We start from the raw sequence: 27,802 nt of genomic DNA, 5'->3' as shown, positions 1-27,802 counted from the left end.
GGTCAGAAGACTGACAAAAGAAGAATTCTTTATGAATAGCATTTAAACAATGCCATTGTTTACAATCACACTGACAATGGAGAAAAAGGCTTTGGAAAGGGATACTCATGAATGAACAATTACTTTCGTTTTTGGATCACAAACCAATTTCACTGGACAAGAATCAAAAAAGCAGGAGCTTTCTGTTTAAATTAAGGTCTGTCAGTATATAAATGGTCTAAAAAGCAATAATAAAGACTATTTTTTAGGTGGTCTCTTTAGAAAATGCTTTTTATTCATTTTCTTAAGGATGGATGTTACAAAAATAGAAATGAATTTGAAAAAAAATCCACACTCCTCCTCTCCTCAAACCAGAGTGTAGGTGGTGTTTGACAAGTGTTACCTTTTCTACTGCCTCTCGCACAACTCTCTCAGTTTCTCTTTTGTGATCAGCTTTCATCCTGTCCTTGAAATCATTAAAGATTTTGGTGTATTTGTCATGGCACATGTTCTGACACACTCCATCATTACTTGTCTGGGTGCTCCGATGCAGCATTTTTGGAGAAGAGGCACTTAACTTCTTGGTCTGAGTTGAGACTGAAACTTTTTCAATGGGCTGAGGCATTGTGGGAATTTCCTGGCTTGAACTTACTGCTTCAGTTTCAGGTTCTGGCTCCTACAGAGAAGAACAAACTCGTAAACCCAGATATCAAAATAGAACAAGTGAACTCTCAGTTCCCCCTGGAGGAAGTGTTACATGACTAATGCCAGTGCAATTAATGTAAAAGGTGTCTGTTGAAGACCTTCGGTGACGATGGGATGTGGGATCCTTGAGGAGAACGAGCATGACAGTGGGTAGGGTCTTTGGTCAAGATTTTTTGACTTCAGCTAGGAGCTCTCCAGAAGGAAGCACATGCATGGCATCAGTACGCACATATGCCACACTCACCAGCCTGGCTTCCCAAAAAGTACTACATAGAAGAGGCTGTGCAGAATTACTGCAGATCCCTTGGAATTACTGAAGTCTGCTAAAGAGTTTCCCCCCTACCATTCTCCCTGAAGAGACTGTAGCTGTGTGGCCAAGGTGCCTGAATTTTTTTGGCAAACTCTGGGCTTACTCTGGCCCAAAAGACTCCACTGGAATCTGTACCACTCCACTGATTTCATAGAACTGCTGCAAAGATTGATTAGTACTTCAAAGGTGCTTTGAAGATGAAAGGCTAATGAGCATCTAAGTTTTGGTTCCACTAATATGGAACTAGTCTTGGATGACCACAGAAGCTTTCCGTAATTACATAATTATCAAGAAAGAAATCATAGGTGCTGCAGTGTACTGTACTGAATTTAGCTGCCTATGTTATTACACTGTAACACCAATTGCTCCTGCTCTTTAGAACAGAGAAATAATATCCCTGCAAGCTCTTATTGACATCTGAAGTGTCTGAAGACACAGATGGACATTATTTGGGGTTTTTAAACTTATATTTTTTAAAGCCCATTTGACAGCGTACAGTGTCCTTGTAACACCAGACTTGCTCAGGACTGGACTTTGTGCCTGTCTGTGTGATGGGGCACTGCTCACAGCAACCGAAAGTCTGACCGTGTATTCCCTTTTGCAGTTACTCTCTAATAGGTCACTGTGATTGACTTCTGGATCACTGATCAAATATAAGCAGACCTAAGGTGGCAAACATTAAGACATACGTATGAAGCAAATTAAAGCATTTGCTTGACAGAAAACATGGTAAAAATGATGAGACATTCTCAACTGTAGTCTCCCTATTCTGCCCTCAAATACAGTTTGTGCCTCAGGGAGCACAAACTGCGTGTCAATGTCTCCGTCGATGAAGGTGCCTCCTGCAGCATCAGATACAATGGGCAGGCAGGTGTCCAGATATGTGGACTGGCAATTGCCTGTATTTCAGGCACCAGGGCCATCCCACACACCTGAACCCTCCTCCGTAATGGAGTCACAAGTCCTCTTCAGAGGACTGCATATGTGCAACTTTTCCTAGTGTTCAAGATGCAGCTGAAACAAAGCCAGGAAGAAGTACTCAAAAGTTAGGAAATAGGAGATTTATGGCTGTCTTAGTAACTGCCCCCTTGTGTGCAAGCATCATAATACAGTCCTTCGGTTACATGATCATTCAGTGTGCAAGCTGGATAAACAAGGAAGTTCCATGGAAAAAGGTGGATATGACACTTCATAAACTGAATTTTCTTGATGGTGCAAAATACTTTCTCGTTCCTGCCAAAGCAAAAGTTGTAAGCTGACTGTTGACTTATTCACGATACAGAATATTACCATGATGACACCAGTGCCTTGCATGTGGGAGGTATAACTATGTTTGTTAGCAAGGAAGACCAAGCTATGGGGCTGGAACTTTCCTAATTAATACTGTAAAATCAGTGTAAGGTGACAGACATTGAAGGAGTGTCTATTAAAATTTCAGCCTTCTTGTACTCTGCTAGCTCTACAAACACGGTAATTGAGGTAACTTACTTCTTTCTTCAGTTCCATACTCTGGTTACGTCGTCCTTTCTTTGCTCTTGGTTCCTGAGTAACCTTCAGCTGTGAACATTAAGGAAAGTGTATTGAATCAGTCCAAACCCCATGTCATATAAGTAGCATTAATTGTAACATCTCTATTGTACCTTTTATTTACGATTATCTGCAATTATTTAATTTAGCAAATATAAAGTTAAATACTGTTCTTAAATGAAGAGTGCATACAATAAACTTTCCATATTACTGGTAACTATGATTGCATGAAGAAATAAAATTCACAAACAAGTTCTAACGTTCAATATGTATTTGCTAAAATACTCTTAACCATTCTTTTCTTCATTTCACAAACAAGTTCAAACACTTGGCTTCTGGAATATTCAGATATCAGTGACCCATAAAAAGGCAGCAGATCTTGCTGGAAGCCAGAAAACAGCAATAATTATAAAGAAAATGTACATATATATATAGATGGTAACATTATAGACTTGCTATAATTCATTATAACTGTATGCTTGGAGGGGTACAAAACTTCATGCTTTAGACTAAAAGTCAGTCTCCACCAATAGAAACAAGGGTGAGATCAAAGTGCATGGTATATGGCTTGCTGAAAAGTTCTTACTCCTGTCTTTGAAGCATCCAGCACTAGCTTGTGTTAGTGACAGGGTTTTGCAGATTACTGCAGAGCATGAAGTTTGACAGCTACTCTTAGGTTCCTGCACCTGGGAAACCAGTGAAGCAGGTATAAGCACTAACCAGGTGAAGGATAAGCAATTGGGGTGGAACAGAAAATATGCAAATGAACACTTCAAACCCTATGACTGATACTTCTGAAAACTGGGAAAATACCACTGTTATCTTTCATAAACGCTATGTGTGACTGTTTTCCTGCTTCAGCATACACTGTTGCAAGACTGCACACACAACATTAAATAAAGGGCTACAAGGGGTTAGCTGAGCAAACCAGGCTAAAAATACCTAACACCACTTTAATAAGCAGCATCCCCTTAATGCAACATCCAGTTTTATAAGCTTGAATTCTTAGCTACAAATTAGATGGCAGACCTGTTTGACAAAAGGGCAAAGGAAGAGGGTCAAAACACACTGGTTTTTAAAAACACAGGCTTAGAAAGAGCACAGTGGTTTTAAATGAAGAAAGATGTTGTCAGGGAAAAGGCTGCCAAGACTACAGAGAAGCATCCTGCAACCTATGAAAATCTTATGGCCAAGTCAGTAACAGTGAATATATAACACCCTCTTGGACAATGAATGACTAGCAAGGTTCAGCTGTGATAAGGGAATTTCCATATGGCAATGCAAAGTTTTTTATCTTGGCCCTTGGTGCTTTTCACTTTTGTTAAAGCAATATAATTTTTCTTGTTTCGCACAATTATTTTTCATTACTTTAATCAGTTGCTGGTCACATGATTCTCAAGCGCAACATTTCAACCTAACTTCAGTTGGACTTGCTGAAAATGTCATGGTTGGTGTCACTCAGGGATCTGTAATGTAGAATACTGTCCAAAGCGAACATACTCCAGCTGTGACAAGGCTGAACAGCTACAGGGCTGTCCCTTGATGGGAGTCCAAGAAGGCAGTGTTGCAGTCTATCTGATATCCATGACATTTAACTTGAACATTCCTATTTAACTTTAGAAATCTTGGTCTGTCTCATCAAGGTGCTATAGGTGACAAACATTTTGAAACTTCCCAGAGGTCATCCAATAAACCGAGGAAAGAGGAAACCCCTATATTCCTGCTTTTACTGAGCTACAAAACATAGGGAAAACAAGTCTTTGAACCCTCTTCTTGTCACCACAAAACTGTAGACAGAGCACAAGGCTAATTTAATAGCAGACCGATCAAAAATACGTAATCTTTCTAACATTTATAAATTGCTCTGATTGCTAACATTGTGGCAGCACTCACCTGCTCATTGCTGGTGGAAGAGATACTCGACTCTGCCTCCTCTTCCCCTTTATCCTCATTCTTTGATTTCCAGAATCTCCCCTCACGGAGAAAACGCTGGTGCAGTTCCAGCTCGTCACAGGCCTTCTTCCACCCCATACTGCGTTTCACGTGCAGCCGATGGATGTTAACTGTGATATCTTGAATGTTTTCAGAGGGGATCCAGGCCCTTTTGAATACACAGCACAGACAGGTTCAGAAACATTAAATACAGATGAAGGATCGTGATGTGAGAAACTGACTTCAGAAGCAGTTTCTCACAGTGGCCAATCACTGACAGTTCCTTTTTACTCAGAATTTTTGTATATTCAACACATTTTTAATAAAATAAGACCGCACACCACTAGACATTTGTGTTACTATAAGCACTTGTTAGCTGTGGATGCTACAGCTGCAAGTCTGTTTCATTTTTGGTGAGCCACAAACCTCCCCCCAGCACCACCAGCAGTCACACCTTCTGCCTGCTTCCTTGCTAAACGCTCCGAGTCAGACACATCTGTACTGAAGGCTCATATGCTAATCCAATTTAGCCTTCGACCTCTTTGCTAAAGCTGTCAAGGAACGTACCAAATGACGACCTTGAAGAGCGACATTTTGTAGTTTGGACCTCTATCAGGACTGAACTCACATGGGGACTGTCATGCTCTTTTGGACCGAATTCATGCCAGTGACTTGGTTCCAGAGGTACTTTGTCCTCTTAAATATTTTCAGAATCCTCATAGACTTCCATGGGCAGCGCTTGACATTTTAAAAGGTTATACCAAGCAACATCGGACATTAAAGAAAAAGAGTCACTGCCATGCACATCTACATAGCAGATTAAATACTAACAAATTAAATGTCTGCGGACAGATTCTCAGATCTTGCAATACAAATTGCATTTCAGTGAAGTCAAAGAAACAACGCTAATTTACATCAACCAGGAATTTGGCCTTTTGTCCAAATCCAGCACAGTAACTAAGCAATGGCACTCCAGTAAAATGTATTTTGCCTTTTCGATCAGCATGTTTAAGAAGTTGCAAGCACCTTATCCCGCAAATGCCATGTTACTTTATTAAACAGTATGAAGCTGTGCGAACTTAATGTCAAAACTGCTAATAAGACAAACTGTATTTGCAAATAGATTCTGTGATTGAGACACAAATAAAAATCCTTCACCCACTTTATGCCTATTAGAAAATCTTGGTAGTTCATATAACAAAAAAAACCATGTTATATACTGCACTAGTTACACTAAAAGCAACTTAAATAAACAGCCTTATACAACACTGTTACTGAACTGTCTAGGCCCTTTTGGGATGCACCAAAATAGACCACCTTCCCAACAATCATGAATTACTTTGCAAATGTCTCCTCTGCTCACATTATAGGCATATAAGTCCAACAGAGAAAAAAATCCACTGTAGTAATAACCATGTGCCTCCCCAAACGCTGAACAAACAACTGGAGATGGAAGTAAAAGCTGATCTCTAAAAGTGAAGTTTCCAAAGTAAAGAGTTATTCTCCGAAATTGCCAACTGGCTCACAGCAGGAGCTCTCTGTGTTCTAGCAGTAAGACAGAAACATTTGTGATGTATATTATGTTACCAAAACACAAAATTGCAATGTGCCTGCTCAGAAGAGAAAATTGCACAAAGTCAATACTACTGGTAGTAAGAGTACATTTTTGTCCAATTTTTACCTTGGCCTGGATTAGCAGGCTGCTACTGATTTGAAGAAACAGTTGGAAGTTCACTTCCTTTCTTTAATTAAAATGGCATTAAGTAACATCCCTATGGCAACTGTGGAAAGGGAATCTCTGAGCCGTTTGGCAACTTCGGATGTGTTAGACTGAGCTTTACATTTTCTGAAACAATTATGGCAAAGTACTCAGTCTTTCTAATGTTGGCAACTAGCTGAGCCAGGATTTACAACATGATAGATGAGATAAACTCTTTTAAGTATCATTTGTAAAAAGCAGCACATGGAATTAATAAATTACCTTTGGTGATGATGGCCAAAAAAGCGAACATCAACTTGATTGTCCTCTTTCTGCATGACTTTAGCTGGCCAAAACCCAAAGCCTTTCATTTTGGCCCAAACCAACTCATGATTAGGTATCTGGAAAAAATGTTGCATTTATTATTGGATATGAAGTATTATACTGATATCTCCCACAAATATTTTGCTGTAATACTACACTAGTATCTTAAGAATATGGTTGCTGTTTATGTAGTACTATTTTCATTTTTATCTTCCTACAATATGCTTTTCCCTGTTAGACGTATTGCTTGGATCAAAGTAGAAAAAATACAAAGTCTGCAAAGGGTGTAACTGTCTATTGAAAACAGATCTTAAGCAGCCCAAAAATTAAACTTGTCTTTATAGCTTCATCCAGGAGCAAAGTTTTAGTTCTGTAAGCTCCTTATTTTCTTGTGAAACCATTGTAACTGGCTGATAACCAAGTTTTACAACCTATATTGTTACAGCTTTGAACTTCAATCAACATTTCACTTGTGTAAAATATCTAGGCTTACAGAGTCTTAACCAAGCTTTTGAAACAAGCCTTCTGAAATGGAATATTCAATGCATTAATGACACCAAAACTGCAGGCTTTCATACAGAAAAGCAAACAAATAAAAGTCTGTGTCAGCAACATACACAAGGATAGCAGAACCAATTGTCAGGTCGCGCATTTGACAAATAGAAACAGTTCTTGCAAAGCTGCAGTTCATCCAGCTGAAAAACAAAAAAAGGTAAATAAGCCCAAAAAATCCTATTTGTGTGACTTCAGTAGTATCCCTATCTCTTAAATAGTAAAATTTTTCAGCCCTGCTTGCTAATTTGGTGGAGTTACTTCCATCTGTAAAAACTAGGTGTGAAACTGAGGTGAGCTGAGAGTGGATGAAAGACAAGCTGCAGAAATATAATTCATGTTCTAAAAAAAACAGGCAGTGGGAAGAGACTAATATACACCTTAATGATTTATTATAGCTAAAGTGCAAAGAATAGCTCTTTAAATTCATCAAATATTTAATGATATTTACATTCTGAAAGAAGTAATTCAACTATACAAATGGAGAAAGCGTGACAGCTCCCCTAGTTTTATTTTTTGGTCTCCTCTGAATGTTTAGAAATGTTTCAATGCCAATTACAGAGTTTGGTAGGAATCTCACCTCAGGTTCAATATATTTACTAGTAAGTACAATTATTTCTAGGCCAACTATGTATTATTAGAGTATTTTCAAAACTAAAATTCGAATACTGGTATTTTTGAAATGATAGTCTAGTTGCAAAAAAAAAAAAAAAAAAAAAGGAATTCTGAAGCTGCTGTTAGAAAGTTAGGGGAAAAAAAGTAACAAACTTCACATCCCTGCTATTGTTGTAATATGAAGAATAAATTTTCTTAAGATTCTGAAATGAAAATCAAATATCCGTAACTTGGTTACTTGGTACTACTTACTTCATGACACGTGTCTTTGTAAAGCATCCTTGCTATATCAGCTTGTTCACTGTCCGCTATAAATTAAAAATAAATGGTATGAACAATCACAGTATGATCACAGTGCTCACAAAGATTTGCAGCTGTCAATGCTATGACTTTCATGCTATATTTGTCTTTCTTGAGAACACAAAACATAATTTAGTCACTTGGGTAACCCTTCCACTTAAAATTTTCTAACGATCAGTTCAATATTTGTTTTCTGTTTCATATTTTTATGCAAAAATACCGTTGGGAGCTTTTAAACTGAAAACTACAAGTACACATCTGAGGAGCAGCAGCAGGGAGACAGAATTGCTCCTAACATCGATCCGGTTTCTTTCTTCGCTATTGTCTTAATGACACACCCTGATTGTCCTAAAACATGGCTCTCTGCTATCACCACTTGACAGGAACACAGGTACAATCACAGAAGTATTTCTTCTCAGAGCAATGCTTCACAGACTATTTATCACTATGTGCTTCCCTTTACAGCCGTGCATTTCTCTATTAGCACATTCTCTTCTCTTCCTACCAAGGACAGTGTGGATCTCCTGATGCTGCAAATAGACTGATCCCACCCTCCTCCCAGTTTCCCTGATGTGGGCTGTGTTTGCAGGGGAGAATCACATCCTTCCTGAAGTGATGGCTCTGGAGAACCTTGTTACAGGACCTGGCTATAGCTTCTGGACACAGTGGTGGTATTTCTCCACTTGCCATCAGACTATCCCACCGTATCAGTCACCTATTACCTTCCCAGTGGCTGGCAGCTTCTCTGATGGCTGTGCCTCCACACACTGCACCACCAGGACATTTCTAGTCTGGATGTAGCTATATTTGCTGTCATAATATAGCAGATATTGCCCACAAGTGAAAAATAAGTGTCTATAGTACATGTTTCTGCTGACACAGCCCATCAGAGATCAGATCTCTTTCCACTGTAGAACAACATATATATACTGGCAGAAATCTGCAGTATAGACTGACTTATGACTTAGGCTGCAGAAGCAGACAGATGGCAAAGGAGTAAATTTCTACTGACAGGTTTAGTCAGAGAGGATGGAAATAGTTGTGTAGTAGGTGGGGCAAAAAAGACCCTACAAAGTCCTCTTGCAGCTTACTTTGATTTTTAAGGGCTCTCAAATGACCTCATCCACATTTAAGATTACCTAATACCAAATTCAATCCTGAACTTGTGAGTTTCCTACAGATAAAGGTAAATCAAAGAAAGCAAGTGATAAGCGTAGTACCTTACCTCCATAGAAAATCACTGTGTTGTGTAGAAGCAGCTGAGCATCTGCTTTGAACTCCTCATAACTCCTGTACTTCCCTTCATTTACTTTCTACACAAAAGAAAACACAGGACTGTGAAAAAAAAACTTTGAAAGTGCTGCACCTGTTTAATGCAGAGAAGCTTTCACAGAAATCTGCATTATGCAACACAGATCAGACACTGCCTTTCCTGCACACAGAAGGAATACTTACAACTCTTTGACATGGTTTGCTACTACCTGAACATTGGTTGCACTGGTCCCTCTATGCAACACCCAGAAGTAAAACAGGTGCTTAGATATGTGACCAAGTTACAAAAAAATATTCTCTTGGTTATAACAGGGTGAATCTGGAGTAGCTTTGTCATAAAGGTATGAAACACTTGTTCAAATTAAAATATATTCCCTGAGGTGAAGATTTTGTGCCTTAAAATACCAGCTAGTTTCAAATCAGTGTTGACTGCCTTTATACTTCCAGGTTCTTCACTTGACAGTCAGTGTTTTCTGATGGAGGTTGATTGTCTTAGTCTTCCAAACTCGTAACAAACTTGACTTGCAGTTCGTTTTCCTAGTATGGTCTTTTGTCTGCTAAGGGATGCAGCATTTTCAGTTGTGCTCTGTGAAGAACACCTATGAGAATTCCGATCATCTAACAAAACATCATCAGTTTCTAGGATGTCATCAGGGTCAAAAGACCTTCTGTGGAAGCAGGTGAAGGTGACAGTGAAAGGAAGGCTTCTTGACCTATTTTCAGGCTCAAACAGTGTCACCAGTACTTCAAGCCAGCCAGCAGTGTTGGTCTCCAGAACTGTCAGTGAAGCTATCGTTTATCCACGTGTTTCAATAGCAATAATAAAGCAAAGGCTTTTCACTTCTGGGTTGTAAAGGGCAAGATATACTATGGCACTGCATAGTAATCCAGTTGCAGCAACGAATAGGGATGAATATGCTGTTCATTTTGATCATGTGCAGTAGGTTTACGTGAGTCATGGGCAGACTTTTGGTTCAGAAAAAAAGGACAACGTATTTACTAATACTTTATTTTTGGAACAATTAATGCAAAACGTGTTTTGAGTGAGTCTTGTTTTTTCATGATCAACAAAATGATTGGTTCTTTATGAATCATTTAGATGTTTATAAAGTTGACACCTACGCAAGGGCATAATGACTAAAATTGGAATATGGTCAAAACCATTGGGCCAGATATACCAACATAGGCACTCAGGTCCATATTCAGTGACTTAGATAAAGAGTACTTTCTCTAAAGATTTCAGCTACCTACAGCTCCTAGTAAAAGCCCAGTACAAAACAAATTGAGGATACTCTGTGTTTAAAAACTAGGCACCACTCAAAATGGTTTTACTCGGTTACCTATTTATGAGGAAGCTCCCCTATCCAATGCTGGATACAATTCTGAAATACTGATCACAAGAAGAATTAAACAGGATTAGTGCTTTAGTCCTTAAGCTTTATCTTCATTGTTAAAAGACACCATAAACAGTGTGGAAGTTAGAAAGCAAGTCACTCTACCTCCTGTATAGTAGGAACATCAACAGCTGAGTGCACCAGCCTTCTATACATTGGGTGTTTGTTGTCCTTCCCTTTCTTGTTTAGATCTATAGCCTGAAAGGACCACGAGACAGCATAAGTTATTGTATTTAGAATCTGCTTAAAACATAAATAAAAGATTTAAAATTACAATAGTTTGGAACATTTCAGGTGGGGAATACACAGGGCCAAACTGGATCCAGTCTGACAGGCTACATGTGTCTCAAACCTCAAAAATATCCATTTCAGAGGAGTCACAGGCCCATGACATAAACCACTCCTGCCAGAATGATACTAATTCGAGCAATGAGACCTGATAAGTGTACGTTGAAATATGACAGGGTAAATAAAATGACACCCTCTTGTAGCCCTCCTCCCTGCACAGTCACACCTGGCCACTAGTAATGCATCCTCTATAGTGCAACCCAACACTTCGATCAACTGCCCTGTTTCAGACTCACCCGCTCCTTCATACGAGAGACTATGAATCGCAGGTATGTGCTCATCTCTTGTTTACTCGTGTTTTTCTTCTTGATACTCTGTCAAAAGAAAAACAGGATCATATTACTATTTTAAACTTGACTTCAAAGGTCATCCAATACAAATTTTCTCTGCATCATGACATTATTTAAGAAAGGTAACTTTGAATCATATACCACACAATTTTTTACCTATAATCTTTTCTGGGAAATTAGCAACACTAACACGTCACAACAACTATATATGTTGCTTTGAATTATGTCTGGGCTAAGGACTTCAGCTACAGGTTTTATTTCCACTTGTATCCATAATACTTTGTCAAAACCTCTCATGTAAAAAAGTATCTAATTAGAATAAAGTAATGAAGAAAGGCATTTTAGGGAGCAGTTTAAAATTTATTTGATGTTCTTTTTTATAGCAAGGCATTAATATTTCCAGTAAAATAAGAAATTATTTTAAAAAAATATCCTGTACTATCTACATATTATGTGCTTACTAGGCAAAATGATACTGTCTAGGAGGAAGTCAAATAGGCTCTAGCCAGTAAAAACGCAGAGCAATTTTTACTGCTCAAGAAACATAGAAGTTGTTGATTTTTGTGGTTCTTCCTTCACAAAATCTAACCCAGATTCTAAAACACAGACTGCTTCTTTTTAGCAGTTCAGTATCCAGAGCTTTTCCCTTCATCTTAGCCTAGTCCAGAGACTTATCCCCATGCTTCAAAGTCAATCCAGGCTAGTGGGAAGCACTGCATACAGAAAACACGCTGCTAAGGAGAAGGTGGTTCTTTGCCAATGCCTGGTGTGCTCTTACAAACCAGCCTTTCCAATTCCAGGTCACAGCAGCTGTGCACAGTTCCACATGGCCTTAAGACAGCTGGCTGCAAAGTGCTATCTCTTCCTTGCTCTGGCCTACAGTAGTTCCCCAAAACAGAAGCACAGTGAAACAACAGCATGGGTTCCAAGTTTATTATCCAGAAGTGATCACTAACTGCTCACGTCTCTTGCAAAAATGTTTACTCCTCATACCTCCAAATGCACCAAGTGCCAAGGTGAGTTCTGCCCTTCTCATGCCTCACATCACCACCTGTATGCAAATTGTATGGACCAAACTGGCTAAGTTACACCTGCACCCTCAAGTTTTGATGGTCTTTAGCAAGATCCACATAGTTGTGCAGATGACTGTTGCTCAGCAAACACAAGAAAAAACAGAATCCATATCATAACTGGTAGATTAAAGAGGTATGAGGCTTATGAATTATTAATCACCAGAAGTGTGCTGGTTTCTACTGAATTACTTATATATGACTCTGAACATATAGAGGGAGCAGACACATTGAGTACAGAGCAAATACTTTTACGTATTTACTTGGCAAGAGAAAAAATGACACATTAGCGCAAAAAAAAATGATAGGATTTGACTGTGTCTCCTCTGCTTATGTTCCTCCTGCAAGACCCTGAAGACCCTGAAAATCACAGGTTGGACCTTGCGCTACAGCAAGTGTGCAACCTATACATCTCAGGATTGTACTTGCTACCTCCTTCTTAAATCAGAATTGTACACAGCACAACCAATGAAGCTGTTCATTTGACTGCTGAACAGTATGCATAGAATCATTACAAACTGTGCTGAAATACCAGCTCAGTCACAAACCTTTATAGATGCCACCGTATGCGTAACTGACAGGACACTACCACTGTTAGGTACCTAAGACTCACGATTGTGGAAAGGGCCAGCACCAAGTCTTTCTAACATTTCTAACACTTACAGTGCATTTAAGCATTATTTTCATAATATTAATGGCTCCTTGACCTTCTTTCTGAACTCTGGAATGACACAGAATTTGACCCTGCGCTGTATGTGTGAATCACCTTCTGTATATTCATGTTTTACTTTGTCTGCTGTGAGAACGTGCATTCTGCTGGAATTCAATTCACCCATTCAGTTTTGCATAAACCAACATTGCTACTGCAGATGCAAACCCGTATGTGCATTGAATTATCTGCATTATGAAACGCTGATGTCATTTTAGGCACTGGAGTGCTGTATGCTTGCTAATGACACAGCATTTTAAAAGCCTGAAACTTCCTAGGACACAATAAAACTCACTTGCACTTACTAGTCCTTCTATATGTCTTTTTCTGACATGGTTCTGAATTTATCATCCTTTGAAAGTATTTCAGAATTCACGCAAACCATTTTTCATGCCCTACTGGGCAAGACAGTTTGTAAGAGACTGTGTTGAGATAGATGGTTTACAGTCATCCTTCAGATCATAAGAAAAGATAGATAGCTGGCTTTGTATCGTTATTGATGTCAGCAATTAGTATCATCTTAAGCATCAATGAAAATGATATAATTAACTTGCCAATTCAGACAAACTTGAATTTCTCCACTTTTCCTTCAATTCCCTACCCTGATTTATTTTAAGAAAAATTTGATCTCCAGGTTCCTCTACTAAATGTTGAAAGGTAATAAATTTAGGGAATTGGAGCCTATGAGCCAGCAAAATGTCTTTTTATGGCAAAGTTGCTCACCCTTTGTAGAAAGCAAGTTATAATCCAACTGCTTCATTCACTTTTCAACAAGATTAGTGCTTTAGGAGGTACCACTCACATGTTCTTTGGAAGCTATAATGGAAAATGTGTAATTTTTTAAATAAAAAAACACTCTAGTTTGTATTTTGAAGACTTGTAGTGTTCTCAGAGAAGTCAACCTAGAGCCACTTAAAGCAAGAAAATAGATACTAGGTAGGGGATATGATTTGCATAAAATCTATTTATATTGCTCTGACACAAGAAAATATTCCCACTTTCAGGTCCCTTTATAGCCAGAGTGATATAGAAGCAAGCATAAATGAAAATTAGGTCTTTTAATTTCCTACTTTTAGGAAATGAAAACAATGAAGGTGGCTTGTTAATCTGTAAAAGTGGCAAGATCCACTGTGCATCTTTTCCCACAGTCAGATCTACTAAGATATGCTACTGCAAAACTTGCTAAAGTGCAAGTTTCTTTCAAAGAGACTGCTAAGATTCAATCCAGCCCCAAAAGGTTATCAGGATCTTTATATTTGCAGATATCCTATTTGTAGGATAAATTAACTTCACATAGGATTGTACTGGGACGTTAATTATCTTCATAGCAGCTCATATGGTTTTGTGGTTCAGATCTGTGACCAAAACAGTGTTGATAACACAAAAATGTTTTAGCTCTTGCTGAACAGTGCCAAGACTTTTGCTGTTTCTCGCTCTGCCCCCCCAGTGAATAGATTGGGGGGTATGCAAGAGATTGAGAGGAGACACAATTAGCCAGATGACCTGAACTAACTAAAAAGATATTCCATGCCTTATACCATCACTCTCAGCAGTAGGAAGGGAGAGGAGGAGGCTTAAGGGGCTTAGCCATCTTTTGCTCCAGAATAGACTGGGCATCAGTCTATCCATGATGGGTGTTGAGTGATGGCCTTTCCGTCACTTGTTTTGTTCCGTTTTCTTTCTCTCCCAGTTCTTCACTTATTAAACAATTATTAACTCTATCTAGAAGTTTTCTGGCTTTTGCTTTTCTCTTCCTCTGTCTCGCTGGCAGTTGGGGAGAAGTAAAGAGAGCAGCCACGTGGTGCTTAGCTGCCTACTGGTATTAACCCACAACAAGAACAATTCCTAGAGTCACACTATTTTTTAGAGAACCTGCAAACCTTCTACTTTGAATCAAAGTAAACTCAAAGGCTTGGTCAGCCATATGTGCTTACACAGAGGATGTAGGAGTGAAGTAATAACCTTCACAATAGTGATCCTCATGTAGAAGATTAATGAGAACTGGTAGGTGGAAGGCCAAGGCTGCAACGTAACTCTTCGCTTACGGGTGCAGGAAATACTTTATACATAATGCCTTACTCTCTGCAGCACATCTATTTCTCAGAGGCTGGTACCTGAAGGTTGGATTTACATTGCTGTTTATATTCAATATTCCAGATTAATAATACTGCCTAGCTGCTAAAGAGGGTAGCAAAATATCACACTGTGCAAGTGTGACTTATTTAGCAATTCTGACACGCTTATTGCACAGAAATTCACTACAAGACTTTATGAACCACACGAGGTTAGCAGCAGCTAGGGGTACTGCCAAGAAACACTCCATCCTGCAGGAGCACCATTTATGATGGAAGTGACTATCCTCTGCACCCCAAGTTGGCATGCAGTTCTCGGCTCCCAGGGGGACAGCAGTACTGTGCTGCAGTTGCTGCAATCTTTCATTTGAAGAGAAAAAAAATAGTGAAACTCTAAGAAATGCAAGGTGTTAGTGCCAGCATTCTGTCTATAAGCATTTAAATTACAAGTTCTCCATGTAAAGAGGTTTACATTTCCCTACAACCTCCCATTAACGAGTATTTCAGCCCCCCTCCTTCCTCTCTCAACTGTCATGTGTATACGCACATCAAAGAGCTTCATTTCAGTTCAGTGACGGATTAGGTGAAGGCTGCTCAATGACAGATACATGCTTCTAAGGCACCAGTTCCATTTTCAGAGGAATACAGGTTTCCAGGGGTATATCTGCAGAGGGGAACTATGCACGTGAGTCTAACATACGTTCACTGCTGCTGTTTAGAAACTCCTTACTTCACCCACTGGCTCTTGGATTTTTGTAGGTCTTAAAACTTCCAGAGGAATTTGGTGCTGCATATGGAAAGCTGGGCTGTTCTGATGCCCTCTTCAAACCCTCCAGTCCTCAGGTTTTCTGCACCATTAAGAAAGGTACACAGGCACACAGGACGGCTCTCAGAGCAACTAGTGCGCTGTATGTGCAAAGCAGCATACAGAAAAGCACCTGCATGAGCAGAATATGGCATAAGGCCTGCCTCTTTCAAAACCCACATGCAGTTCAATGAGACTTTTCAAAACATTAGGCGCTTTTGAAAATGTTACAGCTGAAACCACAAATTGGTTTGTACTTGTATGGTGCATTAAGCACCTTCTGAATATGAAGCATCACATGAATTAAATATGCTTTTACGTGCACAAAGAAGGTGGAAGGAGGCTCTAAGTGGAGGTTTCCCAGTTTTCTTACTGCTGTTGACACATTCCTTTATACTTTACTAAATAGACCCTATGCAGTGCCCAGTTCTGCCAGCTTCCTGATTTACTCAGGGGTGCGTGTGGCTGCAAGGTGAATGGCAGGGACCTGCTGAGGACTAACACTTCCCCAGGTGTGGGCTTTGCACACTGAACCATGTGGTGCTAATATCAGTCCCATACCATGACTTCCCTTCACCCACAAATCCATGGCTATTATTTGTGTGATTATGCCAAATTCTGTTTATAGAACATGCTCCATCATACAGTTGTCTAACAAACTCCTACCGTAACCCCCCATAAAGTAAGTCAATAGAGCCATACTCTTCCTTCCTTCCTTGCATTTTACATTACTATCTTGACTGACAGCTAGTACCTAAAACCTCCTTATCTAAATACCTGAGTTACTTAAGTAACCTTCACCTTTCTGTGCTTCTGTCGACTTTTTATCATTCTCACTTGTCTAATTATGTCTAAAGATGATTGTGAACTGCATGACGGTGTATTTTTATGTACTCCATGAAATGCTTAGTACAGTACCAGAACTCAGAAATGGCCTATTTGTAGAATATTTATCAGCACAGCATTAAATATCTTGAGCTCTACAGTTTACTTCACTTTCATATATATAAAATCCAGAAATACTGAAACACCCACTATGATAGGTAAATTGGACATAACTCCTTGCAGAACACATGCATGAAAGATCGATCTCTGATCAAATGACTGTAAAAAATTAAGGAGTCAAGTGAAATCATATGAATAATTCTTTTTTTTTTTTTTTCACAAATCAAAACCTGTTCCTCTGGGACAAACTATATACAAACTATATAAACTATATACTATATATATATACTACATAATTCTGCCTTTCTCTAAAATTCTTTTAAAAAAGAAATAATAATAGTCAGTTACCCCGACACGTGATCAACATTCTCCTATTCAGAATATTGTATATAACTATTTCCCCCCAAAAAAAAACCACTAGTATTTTTGCAGTACTTTCTGTAGTCTTTAGGTGCTAAATTAACAGCTGGAGAAAATATTCTCCTTGTATCTAACCAAAAAGCAGCCATAAATGTCCAAGTCTCCTGCATCCTTCAGAGATCGAGTTGATTAACCCTGTCTTGAACGGACCATTCCAGTAATTGGGAATGTAATCTCTAAGTTCATTCGAGTCTTTCTCTTGTGACCTGTCTACCAGGAATTTTGCTGATAATACCAATTTATTTCACTTAGGACAATGATTAGTCCGTCAGTCATCAGGGAAAATTTTCAGTCACTGCAATGTGGTTTGAATTGAACTTTGTTTGACTCCTGCTGTGAATTATGCCCTGTAAAAAATACTCAGATTGGTACCATCAAATTAAAAAAAAATATCCAGGAACTGAACATTCTCGCTTATGGATGCAGGGCAGAAAAACACCAGCAGGGAAACAGAGTTCAGGTTTGCAGGGGTTTGCAAGGGACTGTTATAAATATTAGTGAGGAAAAATATTTTAAAGTTATGAACAAATCCTTGGCAATGTCCTTTATGAAATGTTTCTGAGTAGTCAAGTGTGCAAGATAAAGCTGCACAGGTTGATTGAACTAGTACAAGCAGCAATTGTGAAATGAGTAATCCAAAGGCTTGCTGACCTTGGCAGTGTTACAGAAGCAATCTTTACGTAAGAATGAAGTGTTCTTAGATTATTTCTCCCAGTATATTAGGTTTCAAACATACTTTTACTTAACCTTTGTAAAGAGCTTTGAAATCCCCAGGTAAAAAGTGCTATGTCCAGTTACAAGAATAAAGTATGAAAATATATGCATCTTTCTGTCCCAACCATTACTTTCCTTGCACGTACATATTTACTGCTGATAATGCAAAGTAAATCCCATTGCCCTTATGCAAGATAGTTAAGCTCTGTTATGTCCTCTGGACATCAGCCAGGGCTCTCCAAATTACCATAGTTTTTTTAATATAGGCCCCTCTCTTTCTTTTAAAATTAAATTAGAGAAGTCATTTCCTAGGAAGGTGGGGTGAAAGTAACAGAAGAAAGGATACTAACTCCCAGGCCAAACTAGTCCTCCTTTGCTTACAGAGACTGTGCAAGCCTCCTTAGTCCAAGTTTGCAGAATTAGGGGTTGAACTGATTTGGATTAATTACAAGGAAAATAGGAGCTGCCAGCACAGGGGGAAAAGGATGCCATGGCATTTTAAATGCCAATATTCACCAAAATAGGCTGATCATCACCTGAGGCACTGAGCAAGCCAAAGATCTCTGGGGCAGGAGGCATTTAAGAGCCCCCCAAAACCTCTCCTTAGCCTTTGTAAAACAAAAAGGGAACAAATAGGCAGAAAGACAGACACAGTGCACATGGTCTGAGTTTCACGGAATTTTTTTCCGAAGTAAGTATTTGTTTAATATCATTGCCATAAAGAATTTCAGGGCTCTAGGATGGAAGTCAAACTGTTCTCAAAGCTGACCACCCTACATACCTTTGCGTATTTCATGCGATTACTCAGCATTTCTCTGACTACTTCCATGTTACAAGCTAGATGTTATAAGCCACCTCATATTCAAGGTGGCTTAAACCATTTACATTCCCTACTTTCACCAGGTGTCATCTAAAATTATTGGTAAACAAAAGACTGGATCCAGTTTACCCAAATTTAAATATTTCTAAGAACTATCAATACTTATTACAAGAACCAGCAACTATTAAAGAGATTTATTTAAAAATCTGAAAGCAATTCACCTCTATATGGTCAATTTTTGTTTTTAACAGAGGCAATATTGAGTAGCTAAATTAAATACTAGTAACTCAATAAGGAGACATACAGTACATGTCCTTAACTGCTTTTTCCCTGCCACTGCTTTTTTTTTTTTTTTCCCATTCCTTTCCACTTCCTTGAGGCAGGCTCTATTTCCTTGCTACTTCCCTAAACCCTGAGAGCTCCCAGTCTGAGGCAACAGGCAACAGGTTTTTTACAACCGGTTCTAAGGTAACAGCAGTCAGAAAGCACTGCTTTGAAACAAAACAATTCACAAGTTTTCAAAAACCACTTCTCCACACTAATGAAGCACCTGAACCCTTACACTCCTGGCAGCACAGATCATCTGAAGGTCAGTCTGCGGCTCTAAAGCTAGATCTGAGCTTTTAGCATGGGATTTCTTCTCCCTTCAGCAATCCAACTGGCAGTTTTACGCCACTCTATAGCAGTAATTTTCTCTTAAACATTCATATGCATTACTCCCTCCATTTAAAGAAGCCTAAGAATGTGCTGCACTGGGGGAGGTGACGTGGAGATGACAACAGTAAGGAGAAGTATCTGGCTGATTCCAGGCCAGGTACCAGTAAACACCATTTTGGCTAGAATGTTTAAGTCTTCTAATAACATGTAGACAACATACCTGCTGATTCTTGGGAAGTATAGAAAAAATACTCTTTGCTGTCTCCCTACCATACTCATAAAAATAGCAGTTTTAAAGAAAAAACAATACAGATACGGATGCTATGGGTGAAATCCAGATTAGCCTTTCTGCAGCAATAGAATCCACAGAAGTAAATGGGAAGCAGGATTTCACCCTGTATTTTTTGATACTGCCCTCATCAGTAACATGACTGTGGCTCTATAATGTAAATTATTATTCCAACAAAATATTAAGAATGCAGTCATCAAAATACAAAAAAGTTACATTATGATTCATTTAAATGATATTAAGTAAAAACAGTAGCATCTTATACAGCAATTTGTTTACTCATGTTGAAGATATTCACAATATACTGCATTCACACGTAGCATACATACGTACACACATTTCCCACACAGTATACTGTGTGTGTTCAAATGCATAAGTAAACTTTGCTGAAGTCTTCAAAAATGACCATCTGCTACATGCACCGTATTTTGGTATCTCTGTATAGATGCTCTAAGTATGTACCATGGTTTCAATATTCAGTTCTTTATCCATTAACCTGGCCAGACCATCTGGACACCTTAATGAATCTATTAATGAATATCAATCCTCTAATCAGCACATGAAATCTCATAGGTACTCACCCTGCAAACTGGGCACTGCCAGTGACTACTGCTGTCTCTAAGCCTGAACTCATCAGACAAACACTTGGAATGATACACACGAAAACACAGGTCACATATCAACACCTCTCCAGGCAAATGGCATTCAAAACAATACCAGTCATGATTTTCTGTTTCCCAGTCCTACAAAAAATACAAAATATTTTGGTATGACATTCTGTCAAAATCTGCAGGAACTAAGAACAAAATTGATATGTCTTGAAATCCAGCAGCAATTAGACATTATAAACATTTTAAGAAGTGTATAATGTTTAAAAAACAGGGGAAAACCTACATGCTTAAAGTTCTTTATCAATTTAATACATACTAACTCCAATAGAAGTGAATGCCAAGTTTTAGTTTTTTCGAGTGTCTGATTTGTAACAATTTCAAATATGAGCTCTGTCCACAATGAAAAGTGGGTTTGCTTTCTAGCTTTGTGAAAATACTTCTGACTTCTCTGTATTAGACTACAAACAGAAGTTTGTGCACCTCAACAGACCATACCTATATCCTAGGACTATCCCCTTGTTTTGATTGTTACAGTATATTTTCAACTGTAATTTTCTGAAGGGTGGTCCCTTCCAATCTTTACTCTTTTAAAACTGACAACTTTTCAGCATCAAAGTGTTGAGTTACAATAAATAAATGAAATAGTGAACCTATTACTGCAAGAAATGTTTCTGTGAAGCAATCCCAATGCAATTCAAAAAAATTAGAAAATGTTTCACTTGCAGTGCCCAATAGCACTAGGCTTATTTCTGAAATGTTCTACAGAAGACAAAGGATATGGTTCTGCTGATGCACAGATGTCTTTAATACACTCTTCCTTGAAAATTCAGCCCCAACGGCCGAATTCTGACCTTTGAAACATGTGCACAAGCTTTGCTGAAGTAAATGAGAGCAGCATGCATATAATTTGGAGGCAGAATTTTGCTCTAGGAATCTATAGTACTAAATCCAAGCAGAATTGCCAGTGGCCACCAAGACATGTTTGTTGCCTGAAATGCCACACTTTTCCCTACACTTAGAAGACAAAACCGCTGTCATATCTCAGATAAAACTCCCAATGCCTTTTCATGTCACATGTTAATTTTCAATGGGTTCAGATCTCTGAAAAAAATTACTCCTATTCTTCAATAAATTATCTTGATAAAAATCTGATCAAGCTACTTTTAACATCATGTTGTAAAGGTGGCCTTAGTAATTCCTACCAACTGCCAGAACTGGCATTTATCTGATTCTCATTTTCCCGTGCCTGGGAACTGGGGTCATTCAAGTCCTTGTGTGAGAGGTCTCCTCCAACAGAGCAGCGTAAGAAGTGCTACACAAAAGTGGCACTTCTAGCCCCTTACGCTGAAGAGCAGCTGTGTTGTGTACATAATTCAACTGACCAGAGCTCCCATGAATATAAGAGATTTAGGGACAGCCTCAATCCAGATCACCTACGCTTTTATGTACCATGAATGCTGGACCGCAGGAGCAGTAAGTTTAGGGAAAAAAAAAAAAAAACAAAAACGAACAACCCTTAAGCAATGATTTTTGAACACAGAACTCTGTCCTCCTTTGTTGCTCAGATTAGTAGTGTAGCTTGACTCTTCTATCATGTCTCCTCATTTAATTTTACTTGCCAATTCTGTATATGTGAGAATAGCATAATAATACCACCAAATCTGGCTATAAAGAACACATCCTCATTTCACCAAAATCTCTCCCCTTCCACAAAGTCCAGTGGCAGTACACTTTGGGACCCCTTTCTTTATGCTATTTTAGAAACAACTAAAGATACTGCATTGTCAATGTACTTGATTTTCCTGTAGACTGAGAAAAATCAGAATAAAGTATTGCTTTATATTTCTTTCATATTAACTGTAATAGTTATCTTCTTTATGAAACAAACAAACAAACAAACAAACAAAAAGATCAGATGGCAGTTAAGGGCCAATTAAGCAAGAAAAAGAATCAGTTTTGATTAAAGGTCTATCCAGATAAAAATCAAATAAGACCCCAATAGGTCCTGGCTATGGAGGAATTTCACCACAGAATCAGGATTCCAGGATTCTTAATTTTTACTCATACTGGTTACTTATTGGTATATCCCAGATATTCCATTGTTAGGAAATATGCTGGCAAAGATATGTGGAATTTCATAAACAGACAGAAATATACTTGCTGGCAAGAAAAATCATACACTCAAGCCAGAAACCATAACATTAAATAAAACACCAGAAGAAGCTTCCTTCAGTATTCGCACTGTAAAGTTTTGAAAACATCATTATTTCTAAATGTAATCACCCGGGTTTTTCACAGAAAAGATTTTTAGTTTAATGCAGTATATTTAGTGCATACGTATATACAAAACATTCATTTGTGCAATATATTTGAAAAGTTAATAAAGACAATAAAAAAGGTCCATAGCCCTTGTGAACAACTACCCTATTGACTTCAATAGCAAGGTCAGAAGCATTAATTTTGCTCCAACAGCAATGAAATGTTATTGCTTCTCTTGATTTACATAAGTTTGGATGGGAGCATAACGTGCTCCCGACACATTTCTTTCATGCAGGAGATCAGATTCTTTTAAATAGCTCAAACTGTCTGTCAGTGCTCGGAGTTGGACAGGTCAAAATTCTCCGCCAGCTGCAAACACGGTTAAGTCTGCAATTACAGAACACACCACCAGGTGTCACCAGCCACTCCGAAAAGGACTGATTAAAGGGCGACCATTGTAACAGCTTGAACTGTAACATGTGAGTAACCACTTCCAGCCCCCGGGAGAGAGAAAAAATCATCCAACTACATACATACATAATGTAGACTAAACTCAGAACTGGAAGTGATATGGATGATGGTGGTGGTTAATATAGTAAACTAAGCTATCCTAATGGAAGACAGAAACGTAATAGAAAATATGACAGAATTCAAAACCACATAGTGCAAAAATTGTTCACCTTGTTTTTTGCTGCTGTCTGGGAAAAAGGCTGCATACCGTAGGCCTTTCAAAATAAAAACAAAACAATCTTTGTATCTATACTGTAAGCCATCCGATTATCAGGATATACACAAGGCTAGAAAGAATTCATGCACAGTGACCAGGAAATCTGTTACTTCTAACATCTGGTTGCATACATTTCCTCCTGCGTTTCTGGAATGCTACCTAACACTTTCAACCACATTTTGTTTCTTTAGAATATCCCATGTACTTGTATCATTACAAGAACCCGACACCCATCTTCTTCCCCATACACACACCCACCACCAGGCCACCTTAAAAACTGTCAAGAATATTAATGATTGTTAATTAATGCACTCTTTTCGATACATAAACCTTCTTTGGGCATCTAAAAAAGATCCCTGTAACATAATTTACTGCTTAGGGAGTGGCCCCACCAAAAGCAAAGGTACACTTCGCTGCATATTATCAAAGATTAAGCTATCACTTTATCAATAAAACTCACACTCCTTAATTGTGTATAACAGGTGATGTATTTTCCTGGGGCCATGTGGAATGAAGGAAAGATCTCCCCCACAGCGCCTCGATTTGTCAATATCCTTACTTCCTGATGCTGGGCAGGGAAAGCCTCTTGGATCACCGTGCTGGCAGGTGACGGGGAATCCTCCGCCAGCAGCACCCGGTGGCCCAAGTTCAGCAGTTCAGCGGCACCCAGCGACTGGCCACAAGCCCCAGGAGGGAGTGGATTTGGCAGCAAAGCTGCACAGCTCAGATGTAACAGGAGGCCTTCCCCTTCGTTTTACTCAGCTGCCCGTTGCATTCGTAGATAGATGCATCAGCAGGGCGGCAAATGCCTGTTTGGGGGACTGGATTTAATAGCCAAAGAGCTATGCTCTGTTAAGCAGAGTGGGATCTTGCAGTGATATGGGTCACTTGTGGTCACTTGCTCTTTATATTCAAATCAGTCAAACATTTTATCATAAAGGTCACTTTGCACTGACATAAATAGTTGACATTTTTCAGCAACATGAATGAAACAATGCAATAATTTCAAAAATACAGCTTAATTTATGACCGACACATAAGCTTACTTTTTTGTGATTTGGCTTAAGTAGGTTGTCTTAAAGCAAATACCTAAATTTATTCTGAAAGTACAGAAAAATAATATGGGACAGAAAATGTCAGGCTATCCAGAAAGAACATTTGACAATTTAAATACAGATAAACCCAACAGAAAGGAATGAATCATCATGTCGTAGCCTTTACTGTAGAATAAAATATATAGTTGTTGTCAAGGAAAGAATAATTTTAGTGCATAAAGAAAATGTCCATTATAATGCAAATGTACATGGAAAAGAAATGCTTACTCATTAGTAATGGAGATTTACTTAGCTGTAATTGAAATAGGGAATCTGTATGTTGGAGAATGTGACATCCTGCTGTACAATTAGCATACCATTAAGTAGGAGATGTGAAGTACATACTAAGAGTAAAATTAACAATAACTTAGAGGTCACAATTGTAAGTATTAAGTCACTTCCATACCTCAGAAGTCCATAATCATTATTAAAAAAAAAAAAGATGTAAAAACAATTAGTAAATTTTTGTTTACCTATAAATTATATGTAGGCATTGCACATGAAAACATTATAACCTCCTTTCTCAGACTTTGTCTAGAAGGACCACTTTGCCTTTTCATAATGCACATTCCATTAACATAGCTCATTTCTTACCTGTTAATCTGTTTTCTCCAAGTCCCTTAATGGTAGCCCAGATACTCGGTATTAAGTCACTCTACTATCAGGTGGAGAGAGGAAAAGGGAGGGGGGGGAAAAGGCAAAACTGTATTCATGAAACTCCCCTTTACGGGGATTTGCTGGTTTCATACTGTTGAATTAGATTTCCCAAACCATCCAAATTATGGATATCCTTTGGACCCAACCAGTAAGCTAAAAAAAAGAAAAGGATCACATAGATGGGAAAAACAATTTTAAGTCAGTTATCTCTTTGGCACAATCATGTTTATTTATGAACAGTATACATACAGTTCTGTTGTCCTAAATTCAACATGACGCAAATGAAGGAAAGCATGTTCCATGGAGCTCATGGTTCCCAGCATTTCCTGTGTGGCACTTGTTCCATAGCACTCTTTAGACTTTTTTTTTTTTTTTTTTCCCCCAGGTGTTCTGTTTCAAGTCCTTCTGCAGAGTTTCTTTGCTTCTTACATACACGCTGCTGTGGTGTTTCTCTGTATCTCTCATCCACACTCACCCACACACGGCTCCTTCCAGATCACCGGCTTTTCATTCAGACACACCTGTGCGCAACTCATGGTCAGCCCTGTGTAGTGTCTATGCTTTAACAGATCCTAGAGCTCTAGCTGTCTAGCAGATAAAGAACAGTTTTTCACATTTAGTCTAAAGGGAAGAGTATTAGCAGATACAGAGTGTATTTCACCTACTTTGTATCATAACAACACTTTTGTTCTGACACAGTGGTGGAATCCAATGGCAGCAAGGTCCGTGCTGGCAGAAAAATACATTTACTAAATATAAACTATTTAATAGTAGTATTAATAATAGTATTTTATAGTAGTATTTGCATGCCACATATATTTCAAGACATTTTCAGATCACCAACCCAAAATTTGAGTGTAATCCTTTCCTGACTATTTCATAACCCCTTAGGAAACTGAAAAGGATCTGAAAGAATGAGTTCCTGCCATTTCTCAGATTCTCATTTCTTTGACATCTCATAAGATAGGCCATGCCCAATTTGAAGATACCATTTCTGAGGCAAATGTTCTGGATTCTGTATTTTAGGATTTGGGAACAGCCATAAGGAGCACTTCTTCCTCCTCTCCCCATCTTCATCAGTTTTAATATCAGAGTTCTTCCAATTTTCCCACCTTCACCTAAGAGGGAAACTTTTAAAATCTTGGATCCTGCTGTTAAGGTTTCTTTGCTGGCTTTCAGTAACTCTTCACTGAAACCCCACAAAGTTGACTACTGGTCCATATCAAGTAGACAGATACATTGAAAGAAATGCCTCCCACAAAAATTACACATTACTTTTTTCACATCTTTAATTTTGCTTTGGGTTTTGCAACCTACATCTATCATCACCTGCTGTTGGGAAGTAATTGCTATCTTCTGTACTTAATCTTCCGTATTTCAAACTTTCTGCTTTAAATGAGAAGCCTTTATTGTAACAACAAGTGGTGGCAGTGCATTCTAGCATGGGTGTATCAACCATACTATCACTTTTGTCTCGTATCTGAGCTGTGTCCTTAAGAGGTCTCAGAATACGTCACAGGAACCTATGCCCCCATTCGCATTAAACAAAGCAGCATCTATTTCTTTCTAAACACATTCTCTATTCCTAATCAATCAGTTCCTTTCTGTCTTTTTCAGGCAGCATGTTCCTATCAAAGCTTTCTGGATGAGACACGAGCTTTACTATTGCTAACTGTTAAAACTTTGCAGTGCATTTTGCAGTCTTTATGACTCTCGAATATAACGAACTACTGTGGGTATGCACTACCTATATGCACTCCCATTCTCCAGTACAAAACCTGAAGGAAATGCTTCTTACTTACACATTTGCTGTAAATAGCTACTGCACACCACTGAAATTATTTGTCTGTTCACCAACACTTCTCTCAAAGTGTAAATACCAGAATCTGTGTCCCATCCAAAACACAGTCTTAAACAGGCTCAGACAAGAGCAGTTGTAAGAGTCCTTAAGAACCACGGAAATGCTAAACTGTGCTCAGCTTTGAAAAGTCTCTCCTTGCCCACCTATCCACTGCTTTTGCAATCCTGCTGAACTTCCAAGTAACTACTCTGTAATAAGAGATTTACAAACTGTGGCTGTTTATCTGTAGAGCTGGACAGATTGGAGTAAGGCTTTTTCAGAGGAAGACTAGCATGCACCTTGTACATGCACACTGGCCTGTTTTAAACAGACTATGTCTTGTCGGGTACAGTAGCTAATAAGAAATCTTCAGCTTATCATGGATCTCTGGCAGAAGTATTGGTTTTCACTCAGACACTAGCATGCATCAAATACTACCTGGGTCAAACAAACATAATGTGTCACGGAACACCATTCCCAGTATTTTTTCAAACACAGTGGGGACACTGTGTATGCTTTTTTGCCAGAGTTCTGTGCCTGCTGTGAGGGCAGTCCTCCTCCTGCCCTTTGGGTCAGCCTTCTCTTCATGCCACAACATCCCTGGCTCCACCTGTTCCTTAGCAAGCATGAATCCTCTTGTAAACTTGCTCTCAGTAGCCCACTGAATCCGCTTTTATCTTTTCATCAGAATGACAGGTTAGGCTCCGAACTGAGGAAGGCATAATTAATTCCTTGATGGCTCAGAGAACTTACTCCATCTTTGAAGCACGTAAATGTGAACTAGCTGTTTATTTCCCTTTTGCCATTGCTGTACAGGATCCATACTTGATCAGGATGATTGCTTTACAATGATAAAGTTTCTTAGA

General features: G+C 38.7%; 1 protein-coding gene across 8 annotated transcripts in view; it reads right to left on the bottom strand.

Moving 5' to 3' along the window:
* ZMYND11 (zinc finger MYND-type containing 11) overlaps window positions 1–27,802 on the bottom strand; it is a 107,822-nt gene that overhangs the window by 8,023 nt on the left and 71,997 nt on the right. For 3 of the 8 annotated variants that reach the window (XM_080385845.1, XM_080385846.1, XM_080385847.1), the window contains exons 4-14: window positions 23,299–23,343; window positions 20,330–20,491; window positions 11,194–11,271; window positions 10,715–10,807; window positions 9,169–9,256; window positions 7,896–7,951; window positions 7,094–7,171; window positions 6,435–6,553; window positions 4,415–4,622; window positions 2,483–2,551; window positions 383–655 (exon numbers count right to left, since the gene is read on the bottom strand). In XM_080385845.1, coding sequence (XP_080241971.1) covers window positions 383–655; window positions 2,483–2,551; window positions 4,415–4,622; window positions 6,435–6,553; window positions 7,094–7,171; window positions 7,896–7,951; window positions 9,169–9,256; window positions 10,715–10,807; window positions 11,194–11,271; window positions 20,330–20,491; window positions 23,299–23,343 — 1,269 coding nt within the window. The remainder of the gene's footprint in view (window positions 1–382; window positions 656–2,482; window positions 2,552–4,414; window positions 4,623–6,434; window positions 6,554–7,093; window positions 7,172–7,895; window positions 7,952–9,168; window positions 9,257–10,714; window positions 10,808–11,193; window positions 11,272–20,329; window positions 20,492–23,298; window positions 23,344–27,802) is intronic. The other 5 variants (XM_080385849.1, XM_080385851.1, XM_080385848.1 and 2 more) reach the window with 5 other exon arrangements.

Source organism: Falco punctatus, assembly GCF_963210335.1.
Source record: "Falco punctatus genome assembly, chromosome: 4".
Classification (NCBI taxonomy): Eukaryota; Metazoa; Chordata; class Aves; order Falconiformes; family Falconidae; genus Falco; species Falco punctatus.
The sequence above is the reverse complement of the archived record's forward strand: the minus strand, read 5'-3'. Positions and strand labels throughout refer to the sequence as shown.